The 27544-nt window shown below is 49.3% G+C and overlaps 2 protein-coding genes across 4 annotated transcripts; one reads left to right on the forward strand and one right to left on the reverse strand.

Annotated features, from left to right (window-relative positions):
• Nucleotides 8740-23684, reverse strand: VPS52 (VPS52, GARP complex subunit). 3 transcript variants are annotated; one of them, XM_001925393.5, is made up of 20 exons: nt 22872-23684; nt 22007-22091; nt 21801-21853; nt 21554-21629; nt 20777-20844; nt 20319-20494; nt 19779-19929; nt 19404-19504; nt 19155-19287; nt 18990-19047; nt 18520-18653; nt 17761-17916; nt 17217-17335; nt 16827-16950; nt 16449-16544; nt 16262-16369; nt 16003-16068; nt 10363-10474; nt 9757-9875; nt 8740-9447 (listed from the first exon to the last, which is right to left on the reverse strand). In XM_001925393.5, the coding sequence occupies exons 1-20, from the start codon at nt 22959-22961 to the stop codon at nt 9301-9303; spliced, it is 2172 nt and encodes a 723-aa protein (XP_001925428.2). In that variant the 5' UTR covers nt 22962-23684; the 3' UTR covers nt 8740-9300. The 3 variants fall into 3 exon arrangements, with proteins under 3 accessions (XP_001925428.2, XP_013833226.1, XP_020954251.1); XM_013977772.2 differs by having other exon boundaries at nt 22813-23064; XM_021098592.1 differs by having other exon boundaries at nt 20319-20844; nt 22813-22967.
• On the forward strand, nt 23372-27428 carry RPS18 (ribosomal protein S18). The gene is given in 6 exon segments (NM_213940.1): nt 23372-23396; nt 23848-23946; nt 26756-26842; nt 26917-27018; nt 27100-27191; nt 27313-27428. Coding segments are annotated over 6 exon segments (459 nt in total). The 5' UTR covers nt 23372-23393; the 3' UTR covers nt 27389-27428.

Here is a 27544-nt window from a genome sequence, read left to right on the forward strand (position 1 = left end):
ATTCTGCATTCCGCAAGACTGCTGATGAAATTAGGAGAGCTTGTTGACTATGAGAGATTCTGGTCTTTTGGCGTGAAAATTAAAGAAAACTGTCCAACCGCATAATTTTCTATGCCAAGTATTGTCTAATTTCTGCATTGGAAATTGGCAAAGAAAAATTTTCCCCAAAATATATGTATTTATATGAAAATCGGTACAAATGCCTATGAAATGAAATTCGTCCACAATGTTACTCAGGGGAAAGGAAATTCTGAGGGCAAAAATAATTACAATGGTTTTGTATTTCTGATTACACAAAAGATCCTTCAAATAAAAATAAAGAAATTAAATAACTATTTCCCTCTCCTCATTTCATAATTTCAGAACTGCCCGAAATTGAACTGTATTCCATTTTTCTACTCCTGCCTTTTTCTTTCTTCTCCTTTTTTTCCCTAAAGTCCAAACTATAAACTAAAACTTGATTTTGTTTACTGCATATATTTAATAAGTATTATAGGCTAACTTAAAAAACAACTTTATTGAAATATAATTTATATACAATCAAATGCACCCATTTTTAAGTATATATTTTGCTAGGTTTTGACGAATGTATGTGCCCATGAAACAATTCAGCTCTAGAACATTTTCATCACCCCTAAAATGTCGTCTTATGCCTTTCTTCAGATAATTTACCCCTCTTGGAGCTGCAGTAAGCCCTGATCTGCTTTCCGTCACTATAGATTAAAATTTTATCTAAGGTTCCATGTAAATGGAATCCTACACTATGTATGCTTTTGTTTCTGGCTTCTTTCATTCAGCATAATGTTTATTTTGTCTTTTTTGGCCATTCCATGGCATATGGAGTTCCCCAGCCAGGGTCGCGAGCCAAGGGTCAGCTCTGAGCCAAAGTTTCAACCTACATTGTTTTGTTTTGTTGTTTTTTAGGGCCTCACCCTTTGCATATGGAAGCTCCCAGGCTAGGGGTCAAATCAGAGCTAGAGCTGCTGGCCTATGCCACAGCCACAGCAACGCAGGATCCAAGCCCAGTTTGCAACCTATACCAGAGCTCAGGGCAACGCTGGATCCTTAACCCACTGCTCAAGGCCAGGGATTAAATCCCAATCCTCATGGTACTAGTTGGGTTTGTTACTGCTGAGCCACAATGGAGACTCCCTCATTTTTTAAAAGGTAGTATATGTGTAGAACAAATGCATTCTTTTTACATACTAAACCTATTAGAAGATAAGAATAAAGAAAAATATAATAAAGAATAGATGGAACAAACTAAAAACAAGTAGAAAGATGGTAGCTATATATTCAATTAGATTAATAATTACTTTAAATTTAAATAATCCTGGAGTTCCCGTCACGGCGCAGTGGTTGACAAATCCGACTAGGAACCGTGAGGTTGCGGGTTCGATCTCTGGCCTTGCTCAGTGAGTTGGGGATCCGGCGTTGCCGTGAGCTGTGGTGTAGGTTGCAGGCACGGCTTGGATCCCGCATTGCTGTGGCTCTGGCGAAGGCCGGTGGCTGCAGCTCCGATTGGACCCCAAGCCTGGAAACCTCCATGAGCCGCGGGAGCAGCCCAAGAAAAGGCAAAAAGACAAAAAAAAAAAAAAAAAAAAAAAAAAAAAAATTAAATAGTCCAACTGGAGGTCAGCATACTGGCTAGGAACTGATCCCTGGCCCAGGAACTGTACGTGCCTCGGGGCAAAAAAAAAATACTCTTTGGGGTCTTAAAAATTTTTTTATAATTGAAGTACTGTTCATCTACAATATTGTATTAGTTTCAGGTATACAACATAGGGATTCTTTTTTTGCAGATTAGATTCCATTATAAGTTAATACAAGATATTGGGTATAATTCCCTCTGCTATACAGTATATCCTTGTTGCTTATCTATTTTATATATATAGTTTGTATCTGCTAATCCCATATTCCTATACTTTATAGTTTTTATTTATTTATTTTGTCTATTTTGCACATCCATGGCATATGGAAGTTCCCAGGCTAGGGGTCAAATCAGAGCTACAACTACTGGCCTATGCCACAGCCTCAGCAACACAGGATCCGAGCCGAGTCTGTGACCTACACCACAGCAGCTCATGGCAATGCTGGATCCTTAACCCACTGAGCAAGGCCAGGGTTTGAACCCGCTTCCTCATGGATCCTACCTAGTCAGGCTCATTAACCACTGAGCCACAACGAGAACTCCCTATAGTTTTTAAAATAAGAAAAAAAGTTACTTGATTTTAGAAAAATTAAAAAGTAGATGGGAGTGGGAAAAAGCAACCTGCAGCAAGCTTATCGAGTTTGAAGCTATGTTATCAAATATTTAGCAAACATGGTTGACCTCCAATAAAACTTACACAGGGAAACGATGGAAAGCAAAGGATAAATATTTCTTAGGGGGAGGGGATGGAGTGGGATGGATTGGGAATTTGGAGTTAATAGATACAAACTATTGCCTTTAGAGTGGATAAGCAATGAGATCGTGCTGTATAGCATTGGGAACTCTATCTGGTCACTTATGATGGAGCATGATAATGTGAGAAAAAAAGAATGTATACATGTATGTGTGACTGGGTCACCTTGCTGTACAGTAGAAAATTGACAGAACACTGTAAACTAGCTATGATGGAAAAAATAAAAATCATTACAAAATTAGAAATATATATTTCTTTTTTTTTTTTTTTTTTTTTTTTGTCTTTTGTCTTTTTCTTTTGTTGTTGTTGTTGTTGCTATTTCTTGGGCCGCTCCCGCGGCATATGGAGGTTCCCAGGCTAGGGGTTGAATCGGAGCTGCAGCCACCGGCCTACGCCAGAGCCACAGCAACGCGGGATCCGAGCCGCGTCTGCAACCTACACCACAGCTCACGGCAACGCCGGATCGTTAACCCACTGAGCAAGGCCAGGGACCGAACCCGCAACCTCATGGTTCCTAGTCGGATTCGTTAACCACTGCGCCACGACGGGAACTCCAGAAATATATATTTCTTTTAATTTTTTAAAAAATATATATATATATTTCTTAACTGACTAATGGGTTATTTAACAAGAGAGAGGCACACAAAGCACAGGCCACTGCAATCCTAAATTAAGGGAACAAAGAAGAGCCCAGGAGATTATACAAGGATCAAGGCGGCTTTGCCTGTAGACGCCAAAATATAAAAATCTCATCAAAACCCAAGAGACTCCTTGATGGTCATTTGTAAGGTGGCAGTCAGGGAAAGAACTAGGAGAGGGACTCTTTGTGTCTGACTTTTGAACCTCGTGAAAAAAAGCTCTGAGGTGTTCTGAAATGATCCCCGGGTTTGCAGAAGCAGGTGACAGCCCCACGCCACCTGAGCTGGCAGCCTTGGACAGTGACTTTGCAAAGGTCCCCTTCGCTTCAGTGTGCCTCCTCTCCCAGCGGCTTCTGGCTCAGCTTCCCCAGATCAGAGCCTGGCTGATGATTTCTGCACCTATTACCAGCAGAGCTCAATCTTGTTAAAGAGATGGGTTCAAGCTGAAAGCAAGCGAATGCATTGCATTGGCAGGTTATTAACTTACACAAGGCACTCTCCTACAGGATGGTGTATAATTAAAATTTCAGAGAAAGAAAAAGGAGTTCCTGTCATGGTTCAGTGGTTAATGAACCCGACTAGTATCCATGAGGACGTGGTTCGATTCCTGACCTTGCCCAGTGGGTTAAAGATCCGGTGTTGCCATGAGCTGTGGTGTAGGTCGAAGATGTGGCTTGGATCCCGTGTTGGTGTGGCTGTGGTGTAGGCTGGCAGCTACAGCTCCAGTTCGACCTCTAGCCTGGGAGCCTCCATGTGCCACGGGTACAGCCCTAAAAAGACAAAAAAAAAAAAAAAAAAAAAAAATTTTTTTTCAGAGAAAGGATGAATTGGAAAAGGACACTGGATTGTCAGGAACATTCATCTGCTCCTTCAGGACTCTTCTGAGAGAGCTGGACAAGAGCCAGCTGTTTGTTTTTCTACAGCTACTTTGAGAAAAAGGGAGGAAAGGGAAAAGAACGGAGGGGGAGGGAAAGAGGGGGAGAGAAGAGAAAATTGATGGTGAAAGAAAAGGGGGAGAGAGAAACAGATGAAAGTATTTCCAAAAGTCCAGTGAAACACCATCCTGCTTGTGACCTTCAGGAAAGAGCAGAGGACTTGGCTGCACTTTGAAATGAGGACTGTGGGTGTCTCTGAAGTTGCTGCAAGCATCACAGTCCTGTATTTCAATCAGTGTGTGGAGAGAGTGGTGAAATCCACTTGGATGTGGCCCTGACTGGAAAGAGTGACCCGGGTCCAGCCTGAAAGGGCCATGGCTCCCTCTGTTGCCGAAACTCGGCCTCTGTCCACAGAGTTTGGGGTGAAGGAGAAAAAGATAGTTTATTGCTTGGCCAGGCAAAGGCAGCCACTGGGGGCGAATGGCTTCAAGTCTGTGTCCTCCTTCGGAGGGAACCAGAGATGGTCTTACAATATGGAAGTGAAAAATAGGGCCACAGATAAGGATGGGGGGATGCAAGCTTGCATTCTTCAAAGTGTGTGTGTACTGGCCCCAGGGCTGGTTCTGGTGGTCCTCCTTTCTGGAATGAAGAAGAATGCTTCCTCGAGCAGTTAGCAGCTTTCATTTGTTGGGGATTTTAGTTCTGCAGAAGAATTCAAAGATTGTTATGTGTGTCTTTGAGGAGGACCCAGGACCCTGCCGCAAGGCCACACTACGGAGTCTTGCTTGTTCCTCCCTGGTTTCGGCATCCCCTCCCTTCTCTGATTAGCCCCCTGATTAGCCCCTACCCTTAGGAGCTTTTCTTTTAAATTCGGATTAAACATGTGTGTCTATAGTCTTTGCAAAGGAAAGGAAAGGAAAGGAAAAGAGTAAGTTATAAAACACTTGTATTTGTTGAAAGAGCCTTGCAAAGAGATGGTAGATTTGGGAGGACAGTGTTATTGGTCTCATTAAAGAAATTTCACCTTCCAAAGAAAGCTTGCGCCCTGTGACCTGAATGGGGCAAGTGTTTTTAACGCGCTTTAGAGAAGGATGCTGACGCAAATAATGGTCGACTTTGCTAAAGTCATGTATCTGGTTAAAAATCGAGAGTATGGCAATATTTTTATCTCTTCATTCTCAGCACAGAGTGTTTTCTTCTCAGCTCTGCTACCTCACCCTGAACCCAAGTCAAAACACCTGTTAAAAATCCTGCATAGGAGTTCTCTCTGTGGTGCAATGGGATCAGTGTTGTCTCAGGCCCTGGGATGCAGGTTCGATTCCCCAGCCTGCCACAGTGGGTTAAGGATCCAGTGTTGTCACAGCTTCGGTATAGGTCACAACAGTGGCTCAGATCTGATCCCTGGCCTGGGAACTCCACATGATGCAGGGCGCCAAAAAAAGGGGGAAAAAATAATCCTGCATAAATCTTTGTGGACACTGCAATCTAAGGCAATATTAGTAAACAGTTTGACGAGCTGCAGCACATACTGTAGATCTTGGATTTGAACAATAAGAACTGATGATTACATGTCTCTTAATGATTGCAAATTACATTCTTGAAATAACCATGTTTCCCAATTGCAAACTTCCTTATATTGTTCTTTCTTAATATGAGGATTAGAGCATATTTGATTATTCCTTTTTATTAACATATTTTTGACAATGTAGCACATTTTTATGAACTCTGAAGCAATCTACTCTGGGGATTACAAGTATTTCTTTTCCTTGGATTTTCAAGAATTGAGATTCTTGGCCCGTCATCTGAGTTCTGCACTCCAGTAAATAGTCTGGATAATCATAATATTGAGGGAAGGTCATATTTGGAACTAATTTTTACTTTGGCTTCGGCTTTTACAGAACATGTACTCAAAATTCCTCTGAAATGCGTGTAATCACTCAGGTTTTTGAAGCAAAATTAAAAGATATTATTACTAAAGCTTGAAAGCTAGAATAGAGGGTAAAAAGGTAGTAACTACTTTTTTTCAAACCTTGTTTAGACCTTTTTTCAAACAAAACTGGCACAAAATACCTTTGAGACAACGGGGAAATTTGAGTATGGACTGGTATTACATGATACTGTTAGTTTGTTAATTGCTTTTTAGGGCCGAACCCTTGGCATATGGAGGTTCCCAGGCCTAGGGGTCAAATCTGAGCTGCAGCTGCCAGCCTACACCACAGCCACAGCAACACCTCAGATCCTTAACCCACTGAGTGAAACCAGGGATCACACCCACATCCTCATTATGGACTATGGACTAGTCAGGTCCATAATCCACTGAAGCACAACAGGAACGCCTTAGTATCATTTTAAAATTCTCTACAGACAACGCACCCTCTAACTGCCTTGGAAAAATACTGAACTTCAGTCTGAGGTTACTGCAAATAGAATGTTCGAGTTCCCCTTATGGCACAGTGGAAACGAACTGGAATGGTATTCATGAGGATGCAGGTTTGATCTCTGGCCTTGATCAGTGGGTTAAGGATCCCAAGTTGCTGTGGCTGTGGTGTAGGCCAGCAGCTGTAGTTCCAATTCCACCCCTAGCCTGGGAACATCCATATTCCCTGGGTGCAGCCCTAAAAAGGAAAAAAAAAAGCAAAAAAAAAAAAAAAAAAAAAAAGAGAGAGAGAGAGATGGGCTGTGTCTTTGCAGCACCAGGATGCAGGTTCCATACCCGGCTAGGCACAGTGGGTTAAAGGATCTGGTACTGCAGCTGCAGTGTAGGTTGCAAGTGCAGCTCAGATCTGATTCCTAGCCTGGAAATTCCATATGCCATAGGGCGGCCAAAAAAAAAAAAAAAGGAAAAGAAATAACTTCGGGACAAGTTGAGGGCACAGAGGTGTAGAAATGGAGTGATGTGTCCTTCAAGGACGGAGGTCCCTTAGCATCCTCGGGCACTGTCACTACCCATAAGGATGCCTCCAAGTCCTTCCTGTATGACACTAGGAAGGACAGGGACCCAGGTACCAGGCACAGATGTGAGCCTGAAATGAGGACACTGACAGCTCCCCCCACCCTACCACCCCCCCGCAAGGAGTGACCCCCTGATGCGTCTGCTCTGTGAGGCCAGAGCGTGTCATCAGCAAAGGGAAGAAATGAGGGAGAAGTTGGAGGGCAGTGGTATCAGCCAGAAGTTGGGAGTTTCAGCCCAGTGTCTCAAGGACCCATGTAAGCCCCGGGACAGGATGTTTCTAGGCTGAAGGGAAAGTCTCTCGGGTTGCTTTAGCCTGAAGGGGGCGCGGGAGGAGTCTCGCTGCCTTGGGCCAACCAGGCAGCAGAAATGCTAGTGGCTTGGGCCATGGAGACCCTTCCCCTGGTAGATGCTGCCCCCTGGAGGCCAGCAGAGGTATCTCACGCTGCCCTGTCTCCTTTTGTGCCATCCTGAGACTGTTGGTCAGAGGGCTCCTGCGCGCTCTCGGGCAGTTCGACCTCAGTACCCCCTGGCTCCAAAACGGGAGCCTCCTCACTCTGCAGCAGTGACCCTCAGTGAGGCCTGCAAAAGACTGTGCTTGTCGGAGCATGAACACTGGGGCTGGGGATAGCTAGGGGCAGAGAAGGTCAGAAGTTGGAAAACCAAGGTGCCTACACGCACATTCCTTCTCCCAACCGAGGTCGACTTCGATGAAATCGCCTGTCTCGGCAATCTCCTTTGTGGGATATGCAGAGACGCAGAGATTCCCTCTCTGGGAAACCGCTCTGTCTCCCAGGTCCCAGCCGTGAACCCTCCTGCTCTCCTCGAACTGCGCAGGGATCAGGTCAAATGTGAGAACGTGAGGCACCCCTGGTGGGGGCGAGGGACAGGAAAGAGAGGTGATGGGACAGCAGACTCCTGGGGCAGGCAGGCCTCTGGGGATGTCAGGTGTTCTGGCATGCCGGGTGAGCCAGGAGGCCCGCGGGGAGGAGAGGAAGTGGCGGCGAAGTGGTGAAGTCAGGGAAGGGCGCTATCCTGATTCCATCCCTGTGGTGTCTGAGCCAATCAGGAGCCGCTCTGAGTCTCCAGCCTCCCTACTGACTCGGGAGGCGGAGCTGAAGCTTAGAAATAGGGCTCCCAAAGCCAATCAGCGCGCTGTTTTTGGAGACAAGGCGGCCTCGCCACACCCCCTCTGCACGGGAGCCCATCGACAGAGCCCGCCACTACCCCAGCTCCGCCTCCCGGCGTTCGGGCCCCAAGCAGCGCCCTTTCCTGCGTGTGTAGGAGCTGCGTAGTCGCTGCCTTCGCAGCTGGCTGGTACCGCACCCAGACTGCGAGAAGCCACTTTTCTTTCACCACCCGCTGGGGGGAATGAGTAGGCCCCAAATTACCATTTTCTCCTGACTGTCCAGGCCTTCCCCCTGGGGATCCACAGGAGTCTCCAAGTCTCTCCCTCTAGAGAAGGCGCAGGTCAACCCAGAAATGGATAGACTGTCACAGTGCAAGCCTGGCCCAGCCCCGCCCCAGTAGTCTGCGTGCTGCAGCCTCCGGCAAAGAGCTAGGAAGCAGACAGTGAAGGAGAGGAGGCAACCCTAGGGGTCAGCTGGAGGAGGCAGGAGGCCAGGTAGCCCTTGGATGCAATGCCTGAGGCCCACAACCCTTGATGCATCTGCCATTATGACCAGGGGCCACCTTCCTCCACTCCCCTAAAACCAGTAGCTAGAGGTCAGAGGTTACTATGCCCCTACTTTCTAGACACCCACCAGAAGGGATGTAGGCCCAGGAGGTAGTCAGAGAGCAAAGGGACCCTGGAGCAGAGATGGGGCTAAGTGAAAGTCCCAGGAGGAAGGAGAAAGGAAACAGGCGAAGGGTTTTATGTCATATTAAACATTTATTGTTTTCTGCAGACTGACCTTGGATGGAGTAACTCTCAAGCCAGGAGGGGACTGGTTAGTGTTCAAGTTGCTGAGATCTTAGGTCAAAAAGCTACAGAAAAGGATCACTTTGAGTAGGAAAAAAAAAATCAACTGTTATGAGGCAGTCTCCCCTGCTACACCAACTCCAAGAGCTGAGGCTTCACACCTGACACCAGGGGGTAAGAGCTGAGTGAACCAAAGATGTGGCAGCGAGGGTTTCACCAGCAGAAGAAAAGGGCAGGGCGGTGTAGGGGGAAGAGGAATGAGAAAATTGGAAAAATAACCAAGGTTATTTTGGAAGCCCAGGGGGGAGTGGTCCTGGAAACCTGAGGACAGGAGGTTCAGAAAGCCACGGTGACCCAGCTTATCCTGAGGAGGCAGGTGCCTGGGGTGAAGGCGGGTGCGGCATGTCAAGAGCCTGCATCCTCAAATTTCTTCTGGCCAGGGGCAAACCGGAAGGGGGACCCCGAGGGAAGAAGTTCATGGGGAGGGCCGGTGGCTCCAGCATCTGGTGTGTCAGAAGTTGGGCTTGTGCTTCTTGAGCTCCACCATGAGGTGGTGGATGTTGATAAGCTCAGCACGGGCTGGGAGGGCTCGGAGCTGGGGCTGGGACAGCACACGGTGGAAGCGGTGGTAGAGCTGGATCAGCTGGGTTAGTGCTCCCTGCTTGGAGAAAACCACCAAGGGATGAGGTATGGGGTGGTACCAGGGTGACGATTAGGATCATGTCAGGGCACAGGACTTGGGGTCCAGATGGAATGAAAATCAAGGGTCACTTGTATGATTCTGAGCCCAGAGAAAGGGGTGGGGGAGTTCCATGGTGGCTCAGTGGGTTAAGGAGCCAGCATTGTCACTGCTATGGCTCAGGTTCCATCCCTGGCCTGGGAACTTTGGCACGCCACGGGCGCAGCCAAAAAAGAAAAGCGGGGGGAAATCAGTGGTGGGTGGGTGGGACTGGGGACTGCAGGTCACCTGGATGATGCTGGTTCCATTCCTGAAGTTGGTGAAGCTCCGCATGACATCCTGGCTCAGGGACTCCACAGACGACTTCCAGGAACTGCCAAAGCCCCGGATCAGCTGAGTAACGCGGGCTGGTCGTGGGGGGAGAGGTAATAGCCATGTGATGTTTGATCCCTCTAGGCTCTCCACCAGGCACCGCCATCCTCACCATGCAACCCCTTTTCACCAACCCACCCTTCCCTGCTCTACCACTGCCCCCCCACCCCCCGCAATGTGATCTGCATCCTCAAATTTCTTCTTTCCTGGGAGTTCCCTTTGTGGCACAGGGGAAACAAATCCAACTAGGAACCATGAGCTTGTGGGTTTGATCCCTGGCCTCGCTCAGTGGGTTAAGGATCCGGTGTTGCCGTGAGCTGTGGTGTAGGTCACAGACGGGGCTCGGATCTGGTGTTGCTGTGGCCGTGGTGTAGGTTGGCAGCTGTAGCTCCAATTAGACCCCTAGCCTGGGAACCTCCATATGCTGAGAGTTCGGCCCTAAAAAGCAAATAAAATAATTCAAAAAAATTTAAATTTCTTCTTTCCCGTTCACCTCTCACTGACCCCACCCACCCTTCTTACCTTCTTCCCCTCGGAGTCGTTCGGCTTGCCCACGCTCAATCAGGGCCTCAGCTTCCTTCACAAATGCCACCAGACCCCCAAAAGGGGGAGATAGCAGCTCTTCGATGAATTCCTGTAGAGACACACACACACACAGTCGAGTTTCCTGATGTCTGCAGGTCCTCCCAGGTCTGGCGTCATGACCACCTGGGTCCTTAGAACACTCCTGTAACAGCACAGCTCATCTCTAGAAAGGTCTCCCAGAGCTAAGGGAAATCTCCAAGGACTACCCTCCTCAAAATAATTAATTCATTAAATGGTTTACAAAATGGAGCTGGGAGCAGAGGGCTGGAACCAGGGAAGTGGGCAACTGGGAGAGGCAGGGCTGCCAGAGGTAAGTGGCCATGGCCACCTGCTACCCAGAAGCTGAGCGGGATGCCAGCCTTGAGTGGGAAGCTGAGCTGCCTCTCTCACGAGAGCCTCTAACAGGTGGCAGTGTAGACCCAGGGGGAGGGCATTTTTCAGTGACTGTAAAAGGAGATGCCAACCTTCTCTGAAAAACCCTCAGTCCCAGCGCAGGGCCCTGGGACTCCCCCGATTAAGGTCAAGGAGAGGAGTCAAAGACCAGCAGTCGTAAGAAAGAGACTACCAGGAAAATTAGCACAGACAGTACACCCAAGAGCGCCCAAGACAGCCAACGTTACACTGCCACATACACAGCAGCTGGGCCTTCTGTATGAAATGTTCAAAGAAATTAAAGATACAGACACACACATGATCAATTCACAAGATTAGGAATGGACAGCTTTGAAACAATGGAATTTTAAAGAAATGATTTAAAAGTAACACTTTTTCTGGGAGTCCCTGTCATGGCGCAGTGGTTAACAAACCCAGCTAGGAACCATGAGGTTGCAGGTTCGACCCCTGGCCTTGCTCATTGGGTTAAGGATCCAGCATTGCCATGAGCTGTGGTGTAGGTTGCAGACGCGGCTTGGATCCTGCATTGCTGTGGCTCTGGTGTAGGCTGGCGGCTATAGCTCCGATTAGACCCCTAGCCTGGGAACCTCCATATGCCTTGGGAAGCGGCCCTAGAAAGGGCAAAAGACCAAAAAAAAAAAAAAAAAAAAAGGTAACACTTTCTTTGGTCACACCAGCAGCATGTAGAAGTTCTCAGGCCAGGAATGGAACCTGGGCCATAGCAGCAACCTGAGCTGCAGCACGACAATGCCAGGTCCTTAACCCAGTGTGCCACCAGGGAACTCTGCATCATATTTCAATTGGACAGCACCAGTCTAGACTTGGATGAACTTTAAGCTCTCAATCCAGCAAAAGAGAAGTTCTGGCAGCAGAGGAATGGAAAGAAGGAAGGGGTGCCCTGGGCTTTGGCTAGCAATCTGTCCCATGACACCGAGCAGCAGCCCCCAAAAAGGCCAGGGAGCGCTGGTGACAGCTGGCTCCCCACCATAGCAAATGCCTCAGTGCCTCAGCTGCTCCCAGCAGGGTCCACTGGTTGTGGGGTCAGAGGGCAAGGGAACTGCACTTCTGAGGAAGAACTGATATTCCCTCTGTCCCCTAACTGTGCAGGTAAGGACAACAGCTTCCTTTCTCAGCCATGATACATGTTTATGTTACTAAACAGAGAATGGAATGGGAATGTTTAACCTACAACTAACCAGATCCCTGGACAGAAAAAAGACTGGAGGAATGTAAGGTTAAAAAAGATACTGGTTCGGAGTTCCCGTCGTGGCTCAGTGGTTAACGAATCCGACTGGTAACCATGAGGATGCGGGTTCGATCCCTGGCCTTGCTCAGTGGGTTAAGGATCCAGCATTGCCATGAGCTGTGGTGTAGGCTGCAGACTCGGCTCGGATCACATGTTGCTGTGGCTGTGGTGTAGGCCAGCAGCTGTAGCTCTGATTCGACCCCTAGCCTGGGAACCTCCATATGCCTGGGTGCGGCCCTAAAAAGACAAAAGACAAAAAAAAAAAAAAAAAAAAAAAAAAAAGATACTAGTTCTATAGGCTGGCAGCTGTAGCTCTGATTCAACCCCTAGCCTGGGAACCTCATATTCAGTAGATGCAGCCCTAAAAATCAGACACACACACATACAAATACTGGTTCCGGGACTGTGGCGCAGTGGTTAAAGAATCTGACTAGGAACCATCAGGTTGCGGGTTTGATCCCTGGCCTTGCTCCGTGGGCTAAGGATCTGGCATTGCCGTGAGCTGTGGTATAGGCTGCAGATGGCGGCTTGGATCCCATGTTGCTGGGGCTCTGGCGTAGGCCAGCAGCTACAGCTCCTATTGGATACCTAGCCTGGGAACCTCCATATGCCGCGGGAGTGGCCCAAGAAATGGTAAAAAGACAAAAAAATAATAATACTGGTTCTGGGGGAGGGGCAAAAGAGGGGTAAGGTTAAGGGACTAAGAAAGCCAAACTATTATGCATAAAATAAATAAGAAACTAGGGAGTTCCCCGTCATGGCTCAGTGGTAAATGAACCTGACTAATATCCATGAGGACATGGGTTCAATCCCTGGCCTCGCTGAGTGGGTTAAGGATCTGGTGTTGCCATGAGCTATGGTGTAGTTTGCAGGTGTGGCTCAGATCCTGCATTGCTGTGGCTGTGGTGTAGGCCAGCAGCTACAGCTCAAATTCAGTCCCCAGCCTGGGAACCTCCATATGCCACAGGTGCAGCCCTAAAAAGACAAAAAAAAAAAAAAAAAAAAAAAAAAAAAGTAAGAAAATAAATAAACTAGAATACTCCCTCGCACCATACACAAACATAAACTCAAAATGACTTAAAGACTTAAACATAAGATACTATAAAGATACTATAAAATTCCTAGAAGAGAACATAGGCAAAACATTCTCTGACATCAACCATACACATGTCTTCTTAGGTCAGTCACCCAAGGCAATAGAAATAAAAACAAAAATAGGCCAATGGGACCTAATCAAACTCACAAGCTTCACATAGCAAAGGAAACCATAAAAAAAAGACAACCTACGGAACGGGAGAAAAGAGTTGTAAACGATGCAACTGACAAAGGCTTCATCTCCAAAATATACAAACAACTCATACAACAGCAAAAAAAAAAAAAAAATCCACAATCGAAAAAGGGGCAGAAAACCTGAACAGACAATTCTCCAAAGAAGACATACAGGAGTTCCCATTGTGGCACAGCAGAAACAACTCCAACTAGGAATCATGAGGTTGCGGGTTCGGATCCCTGGCCTTGCTCAGTGGGTTAAGGATCCGGTGTTGCTGTGAGCTGTGGCATAGGTCACAGACAGCTCGGACCCCGAATTGCTGTGGCTGTGGCATAGGCCAGCAGCTGTAGCTCCGATTAGACCCCTAGCCTGGGAACCCCCATATGCCGCAGGTGCAGCCCTACAAAAGACAGAAATGGCCAAAAGGCACGTGAAAAAATGCTCAACATCACTAATTATTAGAGAAATGCTAATCAAAACTACAATGTACCACCTCACACCGGTGAGAATGGCTACCATTAATAAGTCTACAAATAACAAATGCTGGAGAAGATGTGGAGAAAAGGGAACCTTCCTACACTGTCAGTGGGAATGTACCTTGGTACAGCCACTATGGAAAACAGTATGGAGGTAGCTTAGAAAACTAAATATAGAACTACCATATGACCCAGCAATCCCACTCCTGGGCATATATCCAAACAAAAACTCACTGAAAAAGATACTGCATCCCTATGTTCACTGCAGCACTAGTAACAAGAGCCAAGACATGGAAACAACCTAAATGTCCAACAACAGGTGAATGGATTAAGAAGACGTGGTACATATACACAATGGAATACTACTTGGCCATAAAAAAGAACAAAATAATGCCATTTGCAGCAACTTGGATAGAACTAGAGACTCTCATGCTAAGTGAAGTAAGTCAGAAAGAGAAAGACAAACACCATATGATATCACTTATGTGTGGAATCTAAAATATGGCACAAATGAACCTATCTACAAAACAGAAACAGACTCTCAGACATGGAGAACGGAATTGTGGTTGCCAAGGAGGAGGGGCAGGGAGTGGGATGGACTGGGAGTCTGGGGTTAGTAGATGCAAACTATTACACTTAGAATGGATAAGCAATGAAGTCCTGCTGTACAGCACGGGGAACTATAGCCAATCACTAGGGACAGGACATGATGGAGTGTGAGAAAAGGAACGTATCTATACATGTTTGGGTCACTTTGCTGTACAGCAGAAATTAGCATATCATTGTAAATCACCATACTTTAAAAAATAAGCAAGGTAGAAGGATATACTGGAAAACACAGAATAAAGTAAATATTTTATAAGAACCATAAATGGCACATAACCTTTTTTTTTTTTCTTTTTAGGGCCACTCCAGGTGTTGCTGTGATTTAGGAACCCACAACATATGGAAGTTTCCAGGCTAGGGGTCAAATCAGAGCTGCAGCTGCTGGCCTATACAACCCACAGCAACGCCAGATTCCTGACCCCCTGAGCGAGGCCAAGGATCGAACCTGCATCCTCATGGACACTAGTCAGGTGTGTTTCCACTGCACCACAACAGAAACTCCTGGCACATAACCTTTTAAAATTGTGACTCCCTGTGTTGTAGACCTGTAATTTACATGAGATTGTACTTCAAAAATATCTCCATTTTATTTTGTTTTAATTTTTGTCTTTTTGCCTTTTCTAGGGCCGCCTACGGAGGTTCCCAGGCTAAGGGTCTAATTGGAGCTATAGCCACTGGCCTATGCCAGAGCCACAGCAACGTGGGATCCGAGCCGCATCTGCAACCTACACCACAGCTCACAGCAATGCCGGATCCTTAACCCACTGAGCAAGGCCAGGGATCGAACCCGCAACCTCATGATTACCAGTCGGATTCATTAACCACTGAGCCACGACGGGAACTCCTTTATTTATTTATTTTATTATTATTTTTTTTTTTGCTATTTTAGGGCCACACCTGTGGCATATGGAGGTTCCCAGGCTAGGGGTCAAATCGGAGCTGTAGCTGCCAGCCTACACCACAGCCACAGCAACCCAGGAACTGAGCTGCATCTGCGACCTACACCACAGCTCATGGCAATGCCAGATCCTTAACCCACTGAGAGAGCGAGGTCAGGGATCGAACTCTAACGGATCCTAGTCAGGTTTATTGACTGCTGAGCCACAAAGGGAACTCCAATATCTCCATTTTAAAAGTAAATAAAATTTAGGAGTTTCCATGGTGACTCAGAGGTAATGAACCCAACTAGTATCCAGGAAGACATGTTTTGATCCCCGGCCTCACTCAGTGGGTTAAGGATCCAGTGTTGCCATGACCTATAATGTACGTCACAGACACAGCTCAGATCTGGAGTTGCTGTGGCTGCGGTGTAGGCCGGCAGCTGTAGCTCCAATTCATCGCCTAGCCTGCAAACTTCTATATGCCGCAGGTGCGGCCCTTTAAAGCAAATAAAAATTAAAATAAATTTAAAAAAAACACAAAAATAAAATAGACCAGTAATGACAGCCTGGTCTGAACCAAGTGTTACAAAGCATTACAATTCCAGTTCTGTGTACCTGGAGTCCACTAATTGCCACTCCACACCCACACTCTGAACAAAAACAAATACGGCACACAGGTCCTCCTTCCCTTCCCCACACCCCTACCTGTGTCCGAGCATTGAGCAGCTGCTGGAAACTTTCAACCTCTTTGCTGTCATCAGCAGCCCTCTCCTAAGAGGAGACAGAGCAAAACCTAAGGTTGTGGAGAAGCCGCATTTCAAGTCTGCGAGCCCCTCCCTCCCACGTTGGCCAGACGCCGTGCCAGGTGCCGAGAATCAAACACTGAACGAGGTCAGCAGGGTCTTGGCTCTCACGGAGCTGAGAGAGCGGTGGGGGGCCCGAAGGGAGCCAGAGGGGCCCTTACCATCAGCACGCCCAGCATCATGTCATAGTTGTTGATCAGAAACACAAGCTGCTCCTTCCTTGAGGAGAACTCGGCTGCTACTCGGAGGACAAAATTCTCCACCTCCACCTGAAAAAGTGGCAGGAGGCGGTGACTCGGAAGGCAGGGGCCTTCTGCAACCCAGCCACTGCCCTGCCCCTGCCCTCACCTGTAGCTGACCCAGCAGCTGCATCGTCCGCTCATTGGGAATCGTCTGATTGATGCTGACGAGGGCAGAGGAGAACTCTGCATATCGGCGTGTGATCTGGGAGGCAGAAGGCAGGAGAAAAAAATCCTACCTGTGCCCTGGCCCAACCAACAAGCCCCTGGAAGCCCTTGAAGCTGGTCAAGCAGCCTCTGGGTGACTCCCGTCTCGGATCCCTCCCCACCACCGTGTGTGTCCCATTCCAACCCAGTCTAATCATACTCCTCGCTGCTTCTCACCCAGTGAAGCTGCATATGCTGCACCATGACCATGACCCTGGGCAACCCCATGGCCAAGCGTGGAGCCCTGCTTCCCAAACCAGTTACCCTCGCCCCCCCTCACATAGTGAGGCCGAGTGTCCAGCCCCCCGAGGCGCTGGGGGTCAGTGCTCCGGACGCTCTGGACGTTCATCTCCAGGATCAGCTCAAACCGCGGCCACAGCAAGGCAAGCACCTGTTCCCAGTACCTGTGGGCTTCGCCAGAATCAGAGATAGCAGCAAGGAGCACAGGGGTGGGGAGGTGGGGTTGGGGTGTGTGCGGGCACCCTGACCGGCACAGGGGCAGGAGGGTGTGAAAGCTGGGTCTGGAAGCAAGAGCACTGCTTCCCAGCAGACACACAGGGACAGGGCCAATGGGATGAGGCCACTAGGAGCCCAAGGGTCAGGGCAGGTGTGTAGGAGACCAAGAGCTCAAGGCTGGTGGGGGGGGGCGTCGAGAACCAGAATTCAGCACCTGTCCAGGGCGGGGACATCCCTCTTTGCTGCAATGTTTCGGAACCGGAGAACAATATGGATACAGAGAAAAACCGCTATGGCATCGTAGCAGTCGGCCAGGTAAGACTCCAGGTGCTTCTGTGATTTAGGAACAGGAAGGGGATTGGAGGATTGTGTTTGGGACTCTGTCATTCAAGTGGCTACAGACAAATGCACGGGCTCCTCTGGGGATGTGGGGGGGGGGACGATCTAAAAGGAAAATGCTCCCTCCTTCCCTGCCCACCGATCCTCTGCCTTGCTCACCAGATCTGTGGTCACAGGCCCATCACAGCACAATTCAGGGCTGAACACCAAGGTTTAAGGGCCCCTGAGTTTTCAGGTGCTATTGCCTGGTGTGGGTCTGCGGCAGGGGTGTTCTGGGAGACCCCAAGCTGTGGTGGTTCCATGGGGAGTCACACAGCTTTAGAAAGAGGGCATCTGGTTGCAGTCTGTCCAGAGCCCTGACCTCAGTGATGAGTAAGGAGGACCTGGAGGGCAGAGAGCAGGGGAGCCAGGGCACTTACCAGCGTCATGCTGAGGGTGCGGCCCATGACAGCGTGGAAGAGGTCGTGTGCAGCCGGGCCAGACACCACGAAGAACTCGCAGATGAAAAGATATTCTCGGCAGGAGTTGTCCAGGAGGGCATAGTGCTGGCTGCGGAAGAGTGCCTCAAAAGGGTACTAGAAAAAAAATTAAATTAAATTTTAAAAAAATAAAATAAAAAAAAAAAAAGGAGTTCCCGTCGTGGCACAGTGGTTAATGAATCCGACTAGGAACCATGAGGTTGCGGGTTCGATCCCTGCCCTCGCTCAGTGGGTTGGCGATCCGGCGTTGCCGTGAGCTGTGCAGGTTGCAGACTCGGCTCGGATCCCGCGTGGCTGTGGCTCTGGTGTAGGCTGGTGGCTACAGCTCCGATTAGACCCCTAGCCTGGGAATCTCCATATGCCGCGGGAGCGGCCCAAGAAATAGCAAAAAAGACAAAAAAAAAAAAAAAAAAGGGTACTAGGAGGGGAGGGAAAAAGAGGGGAGAGAGAAGGGTTGACGTGGCTGAAAGACCAGGAAAGCTGGGCAAGGAGAGCACAGGAGGCACTCCCCTCTAACCCGAGTCCAGGCTTCGAGAGGGCATCCTGAATGGGGACTGAAGAGGTGGGGGCACAGGAGGAGAGCACCCCCCACCCCCCGCCTGCCGCTGCTGCTGCTCCTGCCCCCACCCCCAGGCCTGCCTCCTGACCCGGTGACTGGCCGGGGGATTCACTCAGGGGTCTGCCTCCTCCTCCTCCTACCCTCTGTTCTCCCCGCTGCGCTGTGTGCGGCACAAGGATGGGGGCTTCCAGTTCAGTGGGCGAGATGACGGAGCCACGGGTCCCCAGGGTGAAAATGGTGTTCCTGCTGCGGAGGGACGGCTTTGAGAAGAAGCGTGCAGGGTCACAATCAAGGAATACAGTACTGTCACTGCAGTGATGGAAGATCAAAGCCTTGGGAACTCCATTGGGCCCTGGCAGCCAGACAGCCTCAGCATCCCCCAGGACCAGGGCCCCACTTCAACGGATGTCTGCAAATGGGCCCCAGGGAGCCTCTCCACCCCTGACATGACATGCAAAACAACACATCAAAGTGATTTGCGCATTTTCTTGAGGGAGAAAGTCATAGCTTTTATCACGCTCCCAGAGGTGAGCAGCAGAGCCCCAGAGGCTGGACCCAGAAGCCCCGCCCGCCCCAGGCCCAGCAGGAGCGGTCCTCAGCTGCAGGATATCTTTCTTTGCTGTGTCCTCCACGCCCATCAGATCATCCTTCTCAGCGACTTCCTCATACTAAAGAAAAGAGAAAGGAGCCCTGGTACCCAACCCTTTCCAGAGTGCAACAAGAAAGGGCTCTCGGCTCTGAGCCAGGGCAGGGGCCGCCTTTCTCCTGGCCTCACCTGCACCTTCATGAGCCGCCCCAGGTAGGAGCGGTAGTAAGACAGGTACATCTTGCTCAGCGTCTCCACGTATTCGTCCCTGACCTCCTTGGCCGTGGCCCGCTCATTGCCCAGCAGGAACTGATAGAAGAACCTGGAGTGGCAGGGACGGGTCAGCCCCGTCACCTGCACCACCAGACACCACGCGTGCTGCGCAAAAGCTGGGAGTCCCCCCCTCCCCCCAAGACGGTCTTTCGTTCAGGTGGCCACCTGTACTTCAGTAGGGCCGTTTGGGGGATCTGATAGTTGGTCATTGGTTTCCTGAAGGAATAGATCTTCTGAAGGATGAACTCTCGGATCTTTGTTACCGCCTGGACACGGAGGACCAAACACAGGGTGTGAGGCTGCAACCTTCTCACTGTTTGGGAGGCACTGAGGGATGTAATGAATGCTGAACACAGGAGGAGAAACAGCAGAGAATATCTCTTGCATATTTAAGACCCTTAGGGAACCCAGAGAGGTGAGGATGTGCCCTGCCAAATAAAGGCAGGGCAAGGTTTTCGGGGACAGGCTACGGGAGACCCAGGGTGAAGGTCTCAGGGACGCTGGTTCAGGAAGTCTGGACAATCCACCCCCATGCACCACCTTGACCCGGAGCCGGTCCAGCACGCCCCTGACATCTGCACAGGCCGCTGTGCCTCTAGCCTCCTGCTCCCGGACTGCAGCTGCCTTGGCATCCAGCTCCTGCAGCTGTTCCAGGAACCGGGGCTCTGTCACTGGCGCCTCCAGAATTGCCCTGGGAAGCAGAGAGGGATGGGATGGGTTAGGAGATCCAGACATAGCTAGGCCCTAACCACACCCCTTCCATCCAGCCCATCTCCTCTCCCTTCTTACGCTATATCAGAGAGTCAGGGCACATGTGTACCAAGTTTCCTGTTCCTGGACACACACACCTCCACCACCCACAAGCCTTGGACCCCCTCACTACATGCCTGACCCTGGATGATTCCTAATCTTTGATGCCTAAAGCACATGTCAAGGCTAGAAAGAGTTGTCAACCCACTCATCAGTTTCTGAAAGGAACTTGACGACCTGGAGCCGGAAGACCCACGAGATAAGCAGGGCAGGTCACTCCAGCTCATCTACTTGCTGTTGACATCATGACCATTCAAACTGGTGACTCACGTGACCAGAGCAGAGGGCACCACCAGACCATCGACAAGCTCCCCGAGCTTCCCACGGACAGCCTGGCGGTTTCGAAGCCTAATGTTCATGGCTCCTGACTGTTCCTGCAGCGTCCGGATCTCAGAGCTGATGGAGCTGAGGTCACTCTGAAAAGCTCCCAACATTTGCTCCATGCGCTGGGGGGAAGGCAGAAGTGTTGCTGAATTGCCATTGGGTTGGGACGGGATGAGGGAATCACCCAAGTCCATGAGGGTAGTGGGTGCTGAGGGAAGAGGTACCCCAAAAGTCCCTGGCAAATAGCATTCATCACGGCAGCAGCAACAAATAAAAAAGGCTGCTGAGATCATCCTGATGGCAACTCAAATGGTCCCCACCTGAGGCTAATGACCTAGAGAATGGTACCAGAGACCATGACCTGGGTTCAGGGTTATCAGGGGTCCCAGGTCAGGGTTATTAACCTCAAGGACAGCATCGCAGGCTGTGATCTGATTGTGCAGAGATGCTATGTTCTCACTTTCTTGGATATCTGACCACAAAAGTCAAGGCCTTACTGTGCAGATAGAGCTCCTTGGACCAGCAGGACCTCTCCTTCTCTCTTAGCTGATGGAGGGCAGCTGTGGCGGGGCTGTCAGCACCATGCCCCACAAAATACTCCTTTTTTTTTTCTTCTTTTTTAGGGCCGCACCCACAGCATATGGAAGTTCCCAGGCTAGGGGTAGAGTCGGAGCTACAGCTGCCGGCCACAGCCACAGAAACACCAGATCCAAATTGCATTTTCGACCTAGGCCACAGCTCACAGCAACACTGGATCCTTTTTTTTTTTTTTTTTTTTTTTGGTCTTTTTGCTACTTCTTTGGGCCGCTTCCGCAGCATATGGAGGTTCCCAGGTTAGGGGTCTAATCGGAGCTGTAGCCGCTGGCCTACGCCAGAGCCACAGCAATGCGGGATCCAAGCCGCATCTGCAACCTACACCACAGCCCATGGCAACGCTGGATCGTTAACCCACTGAGCAAGGGCAGGGACCAAACCCGCAACCTCATGGTTCCTAGTCAGATTCGTTAACCACTGCGCCACAACGGGAACTCCAACACTGGATCCTTAACCCACTAAACGAGGCCAGGGAGTGAACCCGAATCTTCAAGGACACTATGTTAGGTCCTTAACCCACTGAGCCACAATGGGAACTCCCAAACGCCCGTTTTAGTAACACCACCCTTCCCTCTGCCAGAGGATACAATCACGAATGGATTTCTGCTCAATCTGCTGTAGCTCCAGTTCAACCTGCTTTGAATAGTGACGGAGATCCACACCCTGGAAGAGCATAAACACGATGGGTTGGGGGGGGCAGTCAGAGAAGGGACACTGCAACAAAGTCAACAAAGGATTTGGGGAGAAGACATTAAGATATTACACGAAGAGACTGTTTTCTTCTTTGAGGGGAGGGTGAGTGGAGGGGCAGATTAGGAGAGCAGAAAACCTCACCGTTTTAAGAGCTTCCTTTACTAACTCATCCTCCAGATTTGCCTGAATGTGAACTGGAAAGAGAAGTTTATCATAAGGGTCCAAAGGGCTCCACAGCGCCCGCTACCCACATCCGAACATCTGCACACCAATTCCTGCCTTATTACCTCCAGCCCCCATGCCTCTTAAGATGACAGGCACTGCGGCCACCTCGTGCCATCACTTACCATCAACTTCATCCAGGATGAATTCATCAGAGGTGAGGTCCAACTCTCCAAGTTGCAGTGGCTCCTGGAGACCTGGACCACCCCCCTGGAGAGGGGCAGGTTAATGGGAAAGGGAGGGGGAGAACAAAATATAATGGGGAGAGAGGACTTTCACTGGGAAACCAGAGAGAAATGCTGAGTCCAAAAAATTCCAAAATCTCATATTGTCCCAATCTACTCATTGGGGCTGATGGGTAGGGAATATGACAAGGAGCCAGCAAACCCACAGAGGTGACCAAATGAGGAAAATTAGGAGATGCAGGGACAGAGCAGAACTTGCAGTTGAACTTAGGGTCTCCAGACTCCTTCTATCTTAGATGTTCTGTTACAATCCCCGTGGGGAGCTCCAGCCTTTCTAGAAATGTCAGTTAACACAGTGTTCACCATCGTGCCAGGTGTCATCCTACATTCACCTAATCCTAACCGACAACCTCTACAGTAAGTCTTATTTTTTCACTTTATAAGTGTTAAGAGTGATGACACAGAGAGGCTAGTTAACTTGCCCAAACACACACAGCATAAGTGGCTGAGCTGGAATTAGAACCGAGGCAGTCTGGCCATGTTCCTAGCATTTACTCTACACCGCTTCTCTATCCTGCGCAAATATCTGGAGTTTAACTGAAACTGTGGCCCCAGAACCTAAGTATCAGCCATTCTAGTCCCCACTTTGGTCCAGGTCCGATCCGGGGAGGGGTATGGAGAGCCAGACCAGGCAGCATCACCGGTAGCAGCCGAGCTCCCAACCTTGCGCGAAACCCAGCCCAGACCTTTCTGACGTGAGAAGACCGGACGAGACTCTGGAGGAGAAACAGCCCTGCGTCCTCACCAGTGGGCCCTCCTCCTCCTCCATATCTGAGGCCCCGGACCGCAACACCAGCTCCCGGGCGGCTGCCGCCATGGTAGCAGCGGCAGCCATTCCGCGCAGCCCCACTTCCGGCAGCTGTCGGGCAGGTCCGTTCCCCTGAGTGGAACTGCAAGTTCTGGGGCGTGATGCACGAAACCGTTCCCAGATATTTGAGTTAAACAGACTGCCTCTAGCTCTCCCCTTTTCTCTAAGCTCTTCGCCCAAGTCCAAATGGAAACTGAAAGTCTTAAAAAGAGAATCTCAACCCGGAACTCTCGTGGCTCTCACGCGCAAAAACTTTACGATCTGTAAAGAGAGACGGCACCGGAAGTTGTGGCGCGCAGTTCTGACTCAGAGGCCTAGCCGGCTCAGGTACAAGGAGTTTCCGGAAGCGCTTCGCCAAGGTCGCTCCGCCTCTTCCGCCTGGAAGCTATATAAGAATGTCACGTCACTTCCGCTCTCTCTTCCACTGGAGGCCTACACGCCGCCGCCCGCGCTGCAGCCATGGTAAGAGTTGGGTTCGTTCGGGTATCTGGCGACATCGGAGCCGGGACAGGGAAGGCTTGCTGTCAGAGCGCCGAAAATGTCCTGGCCTGGGGGCTCGCAGCGTTTTGTGTGGAGCCTTGGGCCTCATTCCTGGAGAAGGACGACAAAGCACCCAGTTCTAGGCAGCGGGGCCCGAGGATGAGCGCTCCCCGGGCTCTGGGAAGGCTTGGGAGCGCGTGGGCCCTCCGTCCCGCCGCTTGGGAGCGGGCAGGAGGCGTTCTCCTCCGGAGATGGCGTTCTCCGATCCTGGACGCTTCCTGTTGTGCTGTCGGCAGGACCAGGGAGTCGTGTTGTGTCGTGAAGACCTGACGGGGGCTCTTTGCACCTTGCGTGACAAGCTTCACGCTCGTGTTTGGGGTTAACGGTTTGGCGGGAATTAGCGAAGTCTGACATCTCCCCCCATCTCTATCAGTCTCTAGTAATCCCTGAGAAGTTCCAGCACATTTTGCGAGTACTCAACACCAACATCGATGGGCGGCGGAAAATTGCCTTTGCTATCACTGCGATTAAGGTAAAGGAGCTGGGGGTGTGAAGGAAACTTGGGTAAACACCTGAGGTGTAAGCGAAAGTCTCAACCGTGTCACCTGGGCTGCTGGGTAAAAACAATGGTCAGGGTCCATCTAAGCCCTTGCCACATTTGCCGCAAAAGGTAAGTGGTAAAAGCCAAAGAACCGTCTTAGGTGAAGCAAAGTTGTTTTCACCTAGGGGTTGGGGAAAGGCTTTGGTTGTCTGCCAGCATTTGTTCACTAAACCGGCCTGGACCATCAGCAGTCAACTTATAAGGTCCCTGCTATATAGGTTTTTGCTCCTCCTAGTGCATCATAAGAGCAATTCTTGTGAAATGTGTATGTCCTGGAAATGGGATAATGGTACACTCTGAAGGGAGAGTAGAAAGGCCAAGAGATTCCAAGCATGAAGAAACCAGGAAATGGGGGGGGGGTCACTATTTCATAACAAGGTCAGTGAGCACAGGCTTAACTAACATAAAAAAATGACCTTACCAGTATGTTTATGTTATGTGGTGCCAGGGCTAAGCCTTTCTTGCTCACAATCCCCAAAGGACACCACAGTAAGTATTTTATAGATAGGTTGTTAATTTAAAATGGTGAATCACAAGCTTTGCTTTATAAGAGCCATCATGTTTACTTTGAATTCTTTTCATTCTGTAATTCAGGGTGCACAACTTTCGGTCTTAAGTGGTGCATGAGGAGACTGCTTCCTTCTATTGTGAAACTAGTAAGGCGGTGCACAGTAGAGGCTTATTTTATTGCACTTTACAGATAACCTCTTTTTTGTGGCAACCCTGTCTTGAGCAAATCATTTTTCCAACAGCATTTGTTCACTTGGTGTCTTCTGTCACATTTTGGTGATTCTCACAATATTTCAGACATTTTCATTGTTATATTTGTTACAGCGATCCATTGTCATTGACTTTTGTTACTATTGCACAAAGGCTCAGATGATGGTTAGCACTTTTTAATAAAGTATCTTTTCATTAAGGCATGTATGTATGTTTTTTTAACGTTAAGACTATTGCTCACTTAATAACCTACATAACTTACATGCACTGGGAAAACAAACAGATTTTGTGTAGCTCCCTTTATTGCAACATTCACTTTTCCGAGTGGTGTAGAACTGAGCCCTGAGTATCTCCACACGTTGGTTGTCTGTTCCCTTTTTAGGGGTTGTTAGGAGGCTTAAGTAAGTGAAAATAAAAGATTAGCATCATTCATTAATAGGCTGCTTCTGTTAAACCCTTTCTGCCTCCTTAACTGGTATTTACTTTAATTATGCAGCCTAACCTTTGTAGTTGCTGAAAACAGTTGAACCAAAGTTTCTGGTGCTTAATGAGTTTTTTGATAATCTCTTAAGGATCCTGAGGCTCTGCTTATCACTGGGAGGTATTGGGGTTTTGCTAATTGTACGGAGAGCCAGCTTTTGCTCTCTTCCTCTGGTGAAAACTGAAGCTTGGAGGTATTTTAAGGATCTAAAGAAGGGGGGAAATACTTGGAAACTGAAAATCTAAAACATGTAGTTAAAGGAGGAGATTGATTGGCCAGGGAAGGGTGAAGTGTTGACTGACACAGAAAAAAGCAACCCCCAGCTGCCGCCACCCCCACCACCCCCCCAAAAAAAACCCGTAAGGTGGGGGGGGTGCTTTTTAAGGCTGCACCCAAGCCATATGGAAGTTCCCAGGCTTGGGATCTAATTGTAGCTGCAGCTGCCAGCCTATACCACAGTCACAGCAATTCAGGATCCTTAACCCACTGAGTGAGGGCAGACTTGTTGGCTTAAATCTCCGTTCTGGTTGCCAAACATTTAAATCGAGGTGTAAGCAGGGGCCATGCTCCCTCTGGAGGCTCTAAGAGTCCTTTCCTGTCTTACCTTCTGTCTTCTGGTGGCTGACAACAATCCTTGGAACCTTGTCTTAGAGCTGCATCACTCTGGTGTTATCACATGGCCTTCTTGCTCTGTGTCTGCTCTTGTAAGAATACCAGACAGACAGTGGTTTTAATCCAGTTTGACCTCATTTTAACTATATTTGCAAAGATCCTATTTCCAAACAATCACCTTTGGAGGTTTCAGATGGACATACACTTAGTGGGACACAGCTCAACCCAATACACCATCCTTCACTATCCAAATCTGACTCATGAGTTCAGGTGGCAAGGAGCACTGGTGTTGGTGATATGCCACTGATTTAAGCAGTAGTTGATATTGATTGTAGAGATGGAATGACCTGCCCAAAGAATCATGACCCATGGCCCAAGTGAGCAACTGACCCTTTTATTTCAGAATACTTTAGGATGGTTTGGTCTTTTTAGGGCCCCATCCATGGCACATGGAGCTTCCCAGGCTAGGATTCAAATTGGAGCTATAGCTGCCAGCCAACACCAAACCTGCTGCAGCAACTCCAGATCCTTAACCCACTGGGCAAGGCCAGGGATCAAATGTCAGTTGGGGTTAATTAACTAGTGGGCCACAGCGGGAACTCCCAAAATACCTTAGTCTTGGTACTTTGTTGCTACCTCAGCTTGGAGAGACACTAGCTTTGCCCTCCACAGTGCAGAAGTTGGGAGGTGCTGCTCCTCAGTGTGCTGGGCAACATGTAAAAAAAGATTCTGCTTTGGGGGGTGTGGGCATCTGCCACGAGTTCTTCATTCATGGTCCAACCCTCCCCAAAGCTTTTTCTCCTTTAACAGTTAAGACTTCCTGTCTAGGAATGTGTGCAAGCACTGGCTCTACCTTTGTTTTTCGAATCTTGGGTCTATGATGGAAACCAAGAAAATCACTCATCCAGCTCCCAAACTTCTCCTCAGGGTGTAGGACGGAGATATGCTCATGTGGTGTTGAGGAAAGCAGACATCGACCTCACCAAGAGGGCAGGAGAGCTCACAGAGGATGAGGTGAGGATGAGAGGGGGCTGTGGGTTGGCCCTGAGGGGGACCACCTGGACCTGACCTGAGTCTTTGCCTGCCAGGTGGAACGTGTAATCACCATTATGCAGAATCCTCGCCAATACAAGATTCCAGACTGGTTCTTAAATAGACAGAAGGATGTGAAGGATGGGAAGTACAGCCAGGTGTGTATTGGGATGGGCGGGTGTGCAGGTGGAGCCCAGGGGAACAGGTAGAGCAAGTGACCCTCGCCGCCACCTCTGCAGGTCCTGGCCAACGGTCTGGATAACAAACTCCGTGAAGACTTGGAGCGACTGAAGAAGATTCGGGCCCACAGAGGGCTGCGCCACTTCTGGGGGTGAGTGGGGCGGGGGTGTCATCTCTGCCTCCCCCTGGACCCCCACAGAATTCTCACGTTCCATCTTTCCCCAGACCTTTGCTTTGTGTGGTGTGTGACTCCTCTCTTTTCCCACTTGCAGACTGCGTGTCCGAGGCCAGCACACCAAGACCACAGGCCGCCGTGGCCGCACCGTGGGTGTGTCCAAGAAGAAATAAATGTGTCGGTGCTGCCTGTTAATAAATAGTTTATACAGTTATGGCTTGCTTTCTGGTTCTTTTGGTCATTTTCTCCCTTAGCTGATGGTCCAGATTTAAACTATGATATTCAGTGCCCCACCCTGAGTTGGGAGGGAGGAGGATCACGAGCTGCTG

Source organism: Sus scrofa, chromosome 7 (genome assembly GCF_000003025.6).
Source record: "Sus scrofa isolate TJ Tabasco breed Duroc chromosome 7, Sscrofa11.1, whole genome shotgun sequence".
Taxonomy (NCBI): domain Eukaryota; kingdom Metazoa; phylum Chordata; class Mammalia; order Artiodactyla; family Suidae; genus Sus; species Sus scrofa.

What these genes read in the sequence shown, in the direction of transcription:
- VPS52 (XM_001925393.5), bottom strand. Translation starts at nt 22,961, where the DNA reads ATGGCTGCCGCTGCTACCATGGCGGCAGCCGCCCGGGAGCTGGTGTTG. An exon ending in ACGGCCCTACTGAAGTACAG is followed by an intron (nt 19,288 to 19,403) that starts GTGGCCACCTGA and finishes CTGCCACTCCAG; the next exon opens with GTTCTTCTATCAGTTCCTGC. An exon ending in ACGACTCCGAGGGGAAGAAG is followed by an intron (nt 9,876 to 10,362) that starts GTAAGAAGGGTG and finishes CCCCACGACCAG; the next exon opens with CCCGCGTTACTCAGCTGATC.